General features: G+C 35.8%; 1 protein-coding gene across 3 annotated transcripts in view; it reads right to left on the reverse strand.

Annotated features, from left to right (window-relative positions):
• The window catches only part of Bicd1 (BICD cargo adaptor 1), a 173159-nt gene that overhangs the window by 55532 nt on the left and 103410 nt on the right, over positions 1-14217 (reverse strand). For all 3 annotated transcript variants that reach the window (XM_038320929.1, XM_038320930.1, XM_038320928.1), the window contains exon 4: positions 12540-12965. In XM_038320929.1, the coding sequence (XP_038176857.1) occupies positions 12540-12965 (426 nt within the window). The remainder of the gene's footprint in view (positions 1-12539; positions 12966-14217) is intronic.

Consider the following 14217-nt stretch of genomic DNA (forward strand, 5'->3'; position numbering starts at 1 on the left):
TATATTTTACACATATTTGTATATAGATAAGTAGGTATGCATATATTTTACTATTTGTTCCTAGACAATGTTGTTCTAATAGAATGAGTATGTTATATTACAGATAATTTCATAAACTTCAGTATTATATTATCACTCAGCTATTAGAACTTAGAGTACCTTAAATTGTATTTGGATTTCAATGAACATTTGCTCTGTTTAAACAATTTAAGAGTTATTGATTTTTAATGTAAATGTGAAATACTTTAAAGCTTTAACTGACTATATATTTTGAGCGTTGCTGTTAAACTCTAACTGTGTAGGAAAAAAAAAGACTTGTTGATGGTATTCTTCTTTAATAACTAACAATATCCACTGATTCTCTTCCTACTGTTCTATTTTATGTTGGGAGTTGGGGAATATTTTCTTCAATACTGTATTTATAAAATATTTACTAATTTATATAGTAGATGGTAACTATCAGTAGTGTTATATGCCATAGAAGGTTTTATTTTGCTGATGGCTTTTTAAAAATAAATACATTTACATTTAATGAAAACATATGACTCTTGCTTGAAAGAACAAAGGAAAAATAATCTTAATTCTTATGTCTTCTCCGCTGCTGGATGGCACACAAATCCACGTGTGATAGAATGGCAGCTACAGAAGTATGCAGAGCCAGAATCGGAAAGCAGAAAGATACAGACACAACCATAGCAGTCTGAATGCCAAGAACTGGGGTGCTACATGCAATTAGGGGTCTACAAGAAAGATGATGATGTTGATCGCTGGTGGAGGCTGAGGCTGTAGCTGAAGACTAGCTGTTCAAATTCTTCTGCCTTTTTCTTTGTCCCACCTTCTGCTACTGATGACTCCCCTCCTTACAAACTATAGTGCCAAAGCTGTTTTTCAAGGATTATCCAGTCTTACAACTTGACAACTGATAACTGTACATACATTTAATAGATAAACATATGATACCCTTGAAATAAGTGCTGATGATTAGGGCTTCCGCTGGAAAGAAGCATGACCAAGTTTATAAAAAAAATACAGAACTGGATTAAAATTCAGGCCACAGCTGTTTATATGGAAAATGATGGTTATAAGGAAGAAGAAGAAATATTTGCAAGAATATTTGGTTGTCCAAATTCTCTCATGACTTTATAAAGGAAATGGTTTAGATAAATCTCTCAGAACAATACATTATACTCTTTTTTATCATTTAAATTATAACTACATGATAGGGAAAAATTAAGGGCTGTGTAAATTATGTGCTAAACAAATACATCAACTTTTCTAATTAAAGCAGCAGCAAAAGTAATGAAAAATGAAAAAAAAAGTCTCAAGATATCCCCAAAGGTAATGATAGTTGTAGGGCCTGGGCCTACCCCTGCTCCTGGGGTTCATCTTGAGGACAGATTCTGGTCAGACAGCTAAAACATTCTGTTTGTTCCTGTGCTCTCTCTGCCACGCCTGGTGATTAGCTATAAAGCATTGTTTACTCCATCTTGGGGTATGGCAATTTCCCACCTGCCTGGGGGGAATTCCTTGTGCAGCAGCTAGGTACGTAAGAATATCCCCAAGGTTGAATAAATGGCATTTGGCTGATCTCCTTTTGATTGACCCAGGTCTCTTGTGTGTTCTTTCAATCTCCAGGCCCTTGCCTCTGGCTTACGGTACAGTGGAGCGTGAACTGTACTGAGAGGGTAAGGCAGAATCAGGTGTTACAATAGTAAAACAGAAACTAAAGTTAATTTGGATAAAGAAAAATACACAAGAACAACAAGAAACAAAAACAAAGAAATAGAACCACTGAAGGTAAGGGATTATGCATTCCACAGAAGTAGCCAGATACTGATAAAAAAAGAGAGAGAGAGAGAGAGAGATGGGGAAATACAAGCATGGTTTTCAGAAGAAGACAATAATTTTAGGCAGGGTTAGAGAAAATATGGAGAAGGATGATCAAAATATTATCATATATGTTCAACAGGTGAATAAGTGTTATGCTGACAGACGATGGGGAATATAAAGAAACCAGAACCGACTTACTCAGAACCTACAGACTAAATTTGCAAGAGATTGATAAAAATAAAAGGACAGTGAAATTTGTTGATCACTAAATGTTGCTTAATCTGATTACTGATATATCTCAAAGTTGTATTTAAAGTATTATTAGAACTGGAGAGATAGTTCAAGTGATGTGTGATGTCCTCCTGTATGTGTGTTGCTTTTATTGGTTGATGAATAAAGCTGTTTTGACCAATGGTTTAACAGAGTAAAGTCAGGTGGAAATCTGAACAGAGACAGAGAGAGCAGGCAGAATCAAGAATATGCCACATCATCGTCAAAGGAAACAGAGGTCCAACCAGGCAGATCACGAGACTCATGATAAAATATAAACTATTAGAAATGATTTAATTTGTAGTTAGAGCTATCCAGTAAGACATTGGCCAAATAATAATAGCTGATAAAAAGCCTCAGAGTGATTATTTCATAAGCAGCTGCAGGAACTGACAAGTGGGACATGTTGGATGGAGAGAACCCATCCAGGAGTACCAAAGCGACATCCGCATTTAGGGGTTAGGAACACTTGCTTCTCTTTCAGAAGATGAAGGTTTGGTTTCCATTACCCACATGATGGTTTACAACTGCGTATAACCTCTTCTGTTATCACAGGCACGGCATGCAAGTGATGCAAACATACACACATGCATATACTTAGCATAAATAAATAAATCTTAAGGCTAATAAAGTGTTATTTTGTTATTTTAGTTTGACACTCTAATTACTAAGTGGTTATGTTCTTAAAATAAAATTGTAGATCATAAATGTATTCTGCAAGAGACTTTATTTTGAGCTTTAAAAAACTTTAACAAAGATGGAGTAGATTAAGCTTCTTTAAAACTAAATGACAAAAATAATAACCTTAGGATTCTCTGAGAAAAGATCTTGTTCCTATGTAACCCAGGTTAGTCTCAAATTAGTGATCCTCCTGCCTCATCCTCTTGAGTGCTGGAATTAAAGGCATGTCTCACCATATTTTGTTTCATATTAGGACTTTGAATACAAAGAGTCAACGTTATTTTATTAGTCATTGTTATCTATGTTCATTTTTTAAATAAAGTGCTGAAAAGATGAATTTATTATATGTAAATTATATACCAATATATATTTCAATTAATCAACTAAATAAGTAATTTACAACATGAAATTTCACTATATTGCCAAGACTGGCCTCAAATTCGTGAGTTCAAATGATCTTCCAGCATCAGACTTCTGTGTTCCATTAAGTCCAAATAAATCCTGTTATTTTTTTTAAAAAAAAGTTAAATCATACTTATATATTTTGAGGGCTACTATATGATGTTATGGTACATGTACACTTTAGTCCTTTATAGGACTAAAGAAAACTATTTAACATATCTACTATCTTATACTGTTATCCTGTCTTATTTGTCTCTCAAAACCCATGTGTTAAAAGTTTGGTGTCCAGCCTATATCAGTACTCAGAGGGTGCAGAATCTTCAGAAAGGAGAGCCTAGTAGGAGGGAGCTAGATCACTGCAGAGAGGCCCTTAAAGAGGTACTAGAACTCTGGCTCCCATTTCCCTTCTTTTTCTTCCTGGATTTCATGGAGTAAGTAGCTCTATTCCCCAGTATATCTCACCATATTTTTATGGTGACTTTTAGAACAAAGAATCAAAGCTATTTTATTAGCTTTCCATTTATATGTTTTGTTTTTTAATAAATTGTTTTAAAAAACATGATCTCTGCCCCAATACAAACCCAAAAGTGATGGTATCAAGCATCTGTGAGCAATTGTGACTCATAAAACAAAACCCCCAAATATCTCTCTACCATATAAGTTAATGGATCCTAGATATTTGTCACTGTAATTTAAAATTTTACAACACATTGCTGTTAATATAATCACCACATTGCTCAAGGTTTCCATATAATTTATTTCTACGGTATAGCTGAAATTTTGGTTGTCTTTAATTTCCCCATCAACCATCTCTGGTAACTCAGACTCTGTCAACCACCATCTCTTAATATTTTATATATAAATGAGATGGCACAGTATTTATTTTACTGTGCTTGACTTATTTCACTTGGCATGATATTCTTTACATTGACCAGTATTGTTCTAAATGATACAATTTCATTATGTTTTAAAACTAAGTATTATTCTCTCATATAGATACCATAGTTTTTCTCTGTGTGTGTGTGCTGTATGTTTATCTTTCTGTTTGTTTGTTTTGAGACGGGGTCACTTTGTAGCCCAAGCTAGATTTGACCTCCCTACATAGATGAGTTTACCCTTGACCTTGTGATCCCTCTGCCTCAGCCTCCAGGGTGCTAGGGTTACAAGAGTTTACCACCACACCTGTCCCACACATTAATGCTGTATACCAGAATTGGAGATATGACTCAGTGTTGTGGGATATTTGTACACTGGGTGAAGATGTATTTGTTGTGATTGGTGTAACAAAAAACTGAAAGGCCAATAGTTAGGCAGGAGGGATAAGTGGGATTTCTGGGGAAAGGAAAAGGAGGAAGAATCTAGGTGTGTGCGAGATGCCAGGAGTTACAAAGAAGGAACAAGAGGTGCAGGATGAAAGCAAGATAATGCCAATTGATAGAATGTCGATTAACATAAATGGCTTAATTTAAGTTATAAGAGTTAGTTAGGAACAACTAAGCTATAGGCTGAGGTTTAATAATTAATACAAAGTCTCCATGTCATTGTTTGGGAACTGGTAGCCTAAAGAAAAGTTCAACTACATATGGCAGCCAACATGGAGCTCAAATATCCACATAGAGCCTAAGAAAGCAGTCTTTTGGGTGGGTTCAGCATATAGAGGCATGGCCCTTTTAAAAGGTCCTGATGTACAGCTAAGCACCTGAGCAGCCAACAACGGGTACCAACTCCTGCTTCTGGTAGATACAACAAATTTCCAGAGATGGATCAAGTAAATTTAGTCCCAAGGCTGGTACCTGCCAACATGAGACTAGGCTCTCACAGAACCAAAGGGGGCAGAACCAGCTGCTAGTGAGTCATATGCTAAGCCATGTGACCAAACTTAGTACTTTTGAGATTTGGCTCATGCAGCCAGTGAAGCCTATAGATGGTGGCATAGTGGGGGAGTTAGGTCCATGGTTAACAAAACTTCTGAATAGGTTACAGGGTGTTTAAAGATGTACTTAGATGCTAAATAAAAAAAAGAAAATGGGTGTAGACAGTCATTAAAAAATTAAATAGTTTAAAAACAATGTTAAAGTCTTTAAAGAAAGAGGAAAGTTATATAAAAAATAATTCATGTAAGGGTGGGAAATACACAAGACATGTGGAATCTGTAAGGTGCTTTGTTGACTTTGAATGTTTTATATGCTAATGTATAAAAATTAGCTGTTGAGAGACATGGATTATGGAAAGTGCTAAATTAAACCAATATACATATTTTTAAAAGTGTTTTAACTTCAGAATGGAAGTCAGAAAATATGTTGTATTGTGGAGAGGTTATGCCTTTGTTTCCACAGGAATAAAAAGTTACGGTTTTCTTCAAAATTAATGAAGATCAGATTTGCTTGAGGGAGACCTCCTGAAAATGTTGGCTACAGATATAAAAAAAGAGACCAAGAAAGACTACAAGACAGGTGATGTATACTGATCCCTCTACATGGGAACAGCTCTGAGACTGGATGAAACACAATAAATTTTGTTGTCTAAAAAGTCCTCATGACTTATAACTACATGCCATCCTTTCATGTGGCATGGATAAAGGTTTGCCTATACAGTCCAAACAGACTTATATCATTGACCTATGCCTTTTACCTGGTCAAACATAGAATACAAAATCATCTTTAGGCAACTGCAGAGAGCAGACCAACAGGTGAGTGATCAGCTCCCAAACTGGACACCCCAGTCTCTAGGCCTTAGGCCCCGGGGGAAAACTCCAACCTCACCAGCTGCATCGGCTGCACTAGCTAGCCAGCAGGCAAACCTTCTGCAGGTAGACTGCTCCAACCCTTCCCCCCACATAGATCAGAACTTGTAAGCTACAAGTCCCACTCTGCCCCAAAATCTACCCATCTCCTATAACCTTAGAGGAGCTCTGACAAAGACTGTGACTGCACAGAGAAAACCAAGAGGTAAATGACAAGCCACCCAAAGGGACAGCCCAGTTTCTAGGCCCTAGGTCCCAGTGAAAAACCTCAGACCCTTCCCTCACTGTCTCAACTTCACTAGCTGGCCAACAGGCAAGTCACCTGCAGACAGGCTGCTCCAACACTCTCCCATTGATCAGACCCTGTAACCTACAAGTTCCACTCTATCCCCACCCCCAACCCCAACCATCCCTGGAGACCTCAGCAGCTCCCTGAGACACAGACAGTGACTGCACAGAGAAAACCAAGAGTGGCTCCCTAAGACACAGGCAGCAATTGCAACAATTGGTCCAAGAGAGGATCCTTGATACAGAGACACCAAGTGTAAGGACTGGAAAAAGAGGCAAAGACACTGCCTGCACCAATGGGCAGAAGAGATGGATATGTGCCAATGCAAGAATTCATTCAACAACCTAAAAAGCAACACCAGAACCCAATGGTCATACAACAGGAAGATCTGATCATCCTAAGAAGAAGCAGAAGAAAATGACCTTAAATATAATTTTATGAAGATGATAGTGACCCATAAAGGGGAAATGAAAAATTCCCTTAAAGAAATAGAGAAAAAGGCAAACAAATATATTGGAAGAAATCAACAAATCTCTTAAAGAAACCCAAGAAAAAAAATCAAACAGATGAGGCAAATGGTTCAAAGAGCTGAAGACTTGAAAACTGAAATAGGGGCAATAAAGAAAATACAAACCAAAGAAGTTCTGGAAATGGAAAAAATCTGAGTAAATGAACAGGAAATACAGATGCAAGCATAACCAAAAGAGTAGAAAAGATGGAAGAGAGAATCTCAGGCATTGAAGATACAATAGAAGAAATAGATTTATTGGTCAAAGAAAATGTTAAATCCAACAAATTCTTAACACAAAACATTCAGGAACTCTGAGACACCCTGAAAAGACCAAACCTAAGAATTTTTTTCTTTTTTTTTCATTCCATTTTATTCATTTATTTTGTTTTTTGAAACAGGGTTTCTCTGTAGCTATGGAACCAGTCCTGCAACTTGCTCTGTAGACCAAGCTGGCCTTGAACTCACAGAGATCTGCCTACCTCTGCCTCCCGAGTGCTGGGATTAAAGGCATGCGCCACCACTGCCTGGCTCATTCCATTTTAGTTTCAACTAAAACTCTTTTTTTAGAGTTAATCTTTTTTTCTCTCTCATTTTTTTTTTATTAAAAATTTCCATCTCCCCCCCTCCTCCCCCTTCCCTCCCCTCCCTTCCACCCATACCCCCACTCCACCCCTCTTCAAGACAAAGAGCCATCAGGGTTCCCTTCACTATGTTAATTTTTGATAGATTTGCTGTGAAAACTTCCAGACCTAGTGAATCTTGTCTAATTTAGAGCCAGACCAGAAGTGCAGACTGAACATTTGACTGTTTTATGCTTTGGGACACAGAATTCAGACTGCCAGTGAGGCAGTCAGTCTTCTGTTGAAATATAAGATGTGAGAACTGAGACCTCAATTTTCCCATCAGAGGAAAAAAAGACTAATTACAAGGAGTGACTGGAGACCCTCTTTACATATGAGGAGGGAGCCTAAGGGGTTTTGCTGCTGCTCAGATACTGGGACAGTGCCTTAAGAGCAGCATTGCATTTGGACTCTCACCTATTACAAGCTCTAAAAAAAAAAAAAAAACTACAGAGAAACCCTGTCTCGAAAAACCAAAAAAAAAAAAAAAAAAAAAAAAAAAACCCTCCTGTATTTTGGTTAGGATGGATTGAAGAGAATTGTGTTTTGACAAATTGTGCTATAGTATTGACCTGTTAAATTGTGTTATGGTATTGACCTGCTAATGCTTTAGTTCATTATAAAAATGTTAATGATTAGAAAATGATTAGAACTTGTTTAAGAAAAGTTTGACATTAGCAATGAATTCTTGAATTTTACATGTTTGATAAGACACATTTAGATTTTAATACTGCTGAATACTCTAGACCAATTCAAAAGTGGGCATTCCAAGCCCTGGTGATCCTCCATTCCTTTAATTAGGAGATATTATAGCCATAGAAATATGCATAGCACAATGTATTATCTGCTTGCTTACCATTAGCTAAATGTGGATGAACTCTCTTGTTAGAAACTTGGCTCAGAGACACAGAGTCTAGTACTGTCTCCTTTAACCTTTATTCACAGAGGCTGACAGTCAATGACAGGTTTGATCCTTTTTCCCCCAGGTGCCTAAGACATGGACTTGCATATTTGGAAGGCATGTTCAGAAGACAAGTAAGTCTGGGAAATGGAAAAGTGTTCACCTAAGGCAGAAGCAACCATCTACCTGATGCAGAAGCAGAGGCATTATTAAAATTAATAAAAAAAGAGGAATTGTGGAAGCCAAAAATATGAGCCTATTTCCATGTAGACCAAAGGTCAGAGAGTTGGAACTTACCTCTAGTTCTTTAAGGTTATTTTGCCTCTACCTCAAACAAAGGTCCCACATAGATGTAGATCAGAGAGTTCTGCTCTCTCAAGGTTATTGTCAACAGATGTAGCTAATAGCCAGACTTTGTACTCCAAGAATAGAAAAGTCGATATGTTCCTACCTCAAACAAAAGTCTAAGGATCCAACTAAGTTCCAATTCCCTTAAAAAGATAACTTTGGATTCTACCCAGAGAGTGGTTTGCCTACAGAATGCTTTGGTCTAGGGTATGAATGTAACTTGTTTTGTTCTAGCAACAGAATGTTTAACTATGAATGTAGCCTGTGACTTTCAACTGGTAAGTTTATTTCCTTGTATCTGTTAATGCAGTTTTTGTCTTATTACTACCTTTTGGAGTCAGGGGTATTTAAAACAATTGAAAATTAAATGTGGATGAATTTTTAGTACTCACTGGAAATCTCTCCCAATACTATACTATATGTTTCTCCATTTTATTATTTTCATTTGCATCTTCATATTCCTTACTATATTTCTAATCAAGGCTGGTCCCCAAGAAGGGAGAAACTCTGAAGCACAGGTTGTGACTGCACAGAGTGGATAAAGAGAGCGCACCAAGAGAGATCTCAGTGGCTCCCTCAGAGGCAAACAGTGACAGTACAGAATAGACCAAGAACAGTTACCAAAGATACAGACAGCCACTGCAAGGATTGGACTGAGAGGCAAAGACACTGCCAGCACCAATTGGAGGAAGAGATGAATAGGTGCCAATGCAAGAATTCACCCAACAACCTAAAAAGCAGCAAAGCAACACCAGAACCCACTGGTCATACAACAGGAAGACTTGATCATCCTAACCAAGAAGAAGCAGAAGAAAATGATTTGAAATGTAACTTTATGAGGATGATGGAGACCTTTAAAGAGGAAATGAAAAGTTCCATGAAAAACTGGATTAAAAGAAAAACAAAAAATTGGAAATCAATAAATTTCTCAAAGAAAACCAAGATAAAAACAATCAAACAAGTAAAGCAAGCAGTTAAAGACTTGAAGACTTAAATAGAGGCAATAAAGAAAATACAAACAGAGAATTCTGGATATGGAAAATCTGGATAAATGAACGGGAACTATAGAGGCAAGCATAAACAAGAGACTACAAGCGATGGAAGAGAGAATCTCAGACATTGAAGATATGATAGAGGAAATAGATCCATTAGTCAAAGAAAATGTGAAATCCAACAAATTCTTAACATATAGCAGGAAATCTGGGACATCATGAAAATTCCAAACCTAAGAATAATAGGAATAGAAAGAGAACGCCAGCTCAAAGGCACAGAAAATATATTCAACAAAATGATAGAAGAAAACTTTCCCAATCTTAAGAAGGATATTCCTATGAAGGTACAAAAATCTCATAGAACATCAAATAGACTGGACCAAAAAAAAGGTGCCTTGCCATATAATAATCAAAACACAAAAAAGAGACAATATTAAGAGCTGCAAAGGCAATATTAAAAAAGAGACAATATTAAGAGCTGCAAAAGCAAAAGGCCAATTAACATATAAAGACAGACCTATAAGAATTACACCCAACTTCTCAATGAATATCATGAAAGCTAGAAGGTCCTGGAGAGATGTGCTGCAGACACTAAGAGACCACAGATCTTTCCATCACCATAGATGGAGAAAACAAGATATTTCACGATAAAACAAGATTTCAACAATACCTATCCACAAATCCAGCCCTAATAAAAGTACTAGAAGAAAAACTTCAACCCAAGAAAGCCAAATTGCACCCACAAAAACACAGGTAACAGAAAAATAAATCAGCAAAACCTAAAAAAGGGAAACACACAACACTAGCACTGAACAATAAGAGGATTTAAGAATCACTGGTCATTCATATCTCTTAATATCAATGGACTCAATTCACCTATAAAAAGACACAGGCTAAGAATGGATACAAAAACAAGATCCAGCCTTCTAATGTATACAAGAAACATCCCTCAATCTCAAAGACAGACATTACTTCAGAGTAAAAAGACAGACATTACTTCAGAGTAAAAAGTTGGGAAAAGATTTTCCAATCAAATGAACCTAAGAAACAAGCAGGTGTAACTATCCAAACATCTAACAAAAAAACAGACTTCAAATTAAAATCAATCAGAAGAGATGGAGGACACTTTATACTCATAAGAGGAAAAATCCATCAAGATGAAATCTCAGTCCTGAACATCTATGCCCCAAATACAAGAGCACCCACATATGTAAAAAAAAATTACTAAAGCTTAAATGGCACATCAAACCCCACACACTAAAAGAAGGAAACTTCAACACCCCAATCTCCACAACAAGGCAGAAACTTAACAGAGAAATAAGAGAACTAACAGATGTCATGAATCAAATGGAGTTAGCAGACATCTACAGAACATTTCAACCAAACACAAAAGAATATATCTTCTTCTCAGCACCTCATGGAAGCTTCTCTAAAATTGACCACATACTCAGTAACACAGCACACCTCAACCGATACAAAAAAAAATGGAAGAAAAAAAACCCTGTATCTTAATGGATCATCATGGTTTAAAGTTAGAATTTAACAACACTAATTGATAAAGCCTACAAACTCATGGAAATCCAATTGAACCACCCCTTGGTCAAGGGAGAAATAAAGAAAGAAATTAAAGACTTCCTAGAATTCAACAAAAGTGAAGGTACAACATACTTAAACCTGTTGGACTCTATGAAAGCAGTGCTAAGAGGAAAGTTCATTGACTAAGTGCCTACATAAAGAAAGGGGGAAAAAATCTCACACTAGTAACTTAACAGCACACCCAAAAGCTCTAGAACAAAAGGAAGCAAACTTACCCAGGAGGAGTAATAGACAGGAAATAATCAATTGAGGGCTGAAATCAATAAAATAAAAACAAAGAAAACAATACAAAGAATGAGACAAAGAGCTGGTTCTTTGAGAAAATCAACAAGATAAATAAACCCTTATCCAAACTAACCAAAAGGCAGGGATAGAACATCAAAATTAACAAAATCAGAAATGAAAAGGGGGACATAACAACAGACACTGAGGAAATCCAGAGAATCATTAGGACATACTTTGAAAACCTGTCTTCCACAAAACTGGAAAATATAAAAGAAATGGACAATTTTCTGTATAGGCACCACATACCAAAATTAAATCAAGACCAGGTAAACAAATTAAATAGACTTATAACCCTCACGGAAATAAAAGCAGTCATCAAAAGCCTCCCAACTAAAAGAAGCCCAGGACAGGATGGTTTCAGTGCAGAATTCTACCAGAACTTCCAAGAAGCAGTAATACCTGTACTCTTCAAAGAGTTCCACATAATAAAAACAAAAGGAACATTGCCAAACTCTTTTTATGAGGCTACAGTTACTCTGATACTGAAACCAAACAAAGACTCAACCAAGAAAGAGAATTACACTTCATTTTCTTACTTACACTTGTTTTGTGTTTTTAACCATATGGAATCTTGACTGCTTTTTATTTAGGAAGTCCTTTGTGTCTTTAAAGTCCTTTGTGTCTTTGTGCTTCTGAGGAATGTAACCATTATCTTAAAAGCAATATTTTCTGTCATTTTACTTGCATATAATATTTCTGAATTCTCTTATCATTCATAAATATATGAAGGATTTGTCTTTTCATAGACCACACTGTACTCCAAATCATAAAATAAAGAAGCTCTTTTATTATGGTACTGCAGACTGAATCCAGGACCCAGCAATTGCTAGGCAAGCTCTCTACTACTGAGTTATGCCCAACTCATTTTTCAAGTGCTTCAAAAAAGAAACTTATTTTCAACATTCTTTCTGTCATGTCTTTCTAAAATATCCTATTTCCAAATCTTCTAGTTGAAGAATCAATATGTGAAAAAAATTAATCAGGAAGAAAAATGTGAGAATCAGAATTCCCATAGCACACAACATCAATCAACATGAAATTCATTATTGTAGATATAAGTAAAGTTCTTACCTGCATGAGCTGCTGCTTCAATTTCTGAATTTCTGAAATGTTCAGCTCACTGAATAAGTCAGACACAGGGTGTAGGGATTCTCCTTTCCGTGATGTGGGAGTACGATAGTCTCCATTAAGTTTCCCAAGAGGCCCATGGATATGCCCATTCATCTTGTCGTCATTGTTTGGCTCACTCCCATCCTCAGAAAACTTGAGCCCATCTACCGAGATGCTGATGTGGTTATCACTGAGGTTGATGTACTGGGACAGTTCCTTCCTCAGGTTGTTTTTTTGCTCTCTTTCATTTTTCAATGTCTCAAGGGCTTCTTCCAACTGATGCTCTGCAATCTCTTTCAGTCGGATGGCATCTTCCAGTTGGCTGTTCAGTAACACTGTTTCTTCTTCAAATCGCTTTATTTCATGTTTTAAGCCTTCGTATTCAACCTAAATTAGATAGGTTAAAGAAGATTCATAAAGATAAAATTTTGACCTTAATAAAAATTTCCATTAAACACTCTAATGGATTTAATCATTTAAGTAAAATATAAAGTCTACAAAATAAAAAATAAAAAGTGCATACTACATTCTTAGGATAACACACAATAGTTACATAGATACAAACACACACACACACACATACACATATATATATAACTAGCTATATTTTAAAGAATAAAAATATGTAATTTAACACACAGTAGAAATGAAAAGGTATCTATTATACTAGGATATTTTTGGGGACATAGTGGACAAAAAGATCCATTATTTATTAGGACCCATTGTTTTCCTAATAAACAGCAATAAAATATTTTGATAATTTTTTCAAATTTTTTAATATGTAGCACCCAAGGAAAAAATCTTTATCACCACTGTTTTATTTCATTAATTAAAAATACAGTTTTAGTATGCAGACAAACATTTGTTTAAAAGATCACAAGAAGACTAAAATTTCAATAAAACATTTTTGAGAATAAGATTTAAAAAGCCAAAAATTTAACCCCAAATAATGAATATCTATACTGTGAGTAATATAACATCCTCTTTAATTATAATAAAGAACCTGTTCAAATAACCGTTGGCCACAGGCACCATAGATGACAGTGCCTCTGAGCTTGTATGCATTCCTGGAGACTCTTCCACAATATTATGCCACCTTTTAAAAACATGTTTTCTGGGGCACATACAATGCTACATTTCTTTAATCCCAGAACTCTGGAGGCAAAGGCAACTAAATCTGTGAGTTTGAGGCCAACATGAACTACACAATAAGTTTCCAGGCTAGTCCAGGTTACATATTGATACTCTTTCTCAATAAAAAAATTTTAAGTACCTTTTGATTCTCCTAGGTATCCCTTAGTGAAGGGGCGTGGTCGGTTGGCAACTGGAATTAACCAAACTAGCTTTATTATAAAATTTAGTATATCAATGCTCCTCCACAATGTTTAAAACAAAATTCTGCTCTTCAATAAGCATTTGCTTAGTAAATAACTACTCTGAAAAAAAACTAGAACAAGTGATAAACATTATACTACTAGATACTAATATAAACTGTACATTTAGTTTTATATCTGTTTGTATTTTTATTGTTTAAATTGAAACAGGAATCAAAGACCATTAATGCTTTAATATATATTTTACTCTTCCTCCTCCTTCCTTTTATAATATTAATGGAATTATTTATTTTGAAAATTTTGAG

This window comes from Arvicola amphibius, chromosome 2 (genome assembly GCF_903992535.2).
Source record: "Arvicola amphibius chromosome 2, mArvAmp1.2, whole genome shotgun sequence".
Classification (NCBI taxonomy): domain Eukaryota; kingdom Metazoa; phylum Chordata; class Mammalia; order Rodentia; family Cricetidae; genus Arvicola; species Arvicola amphibius.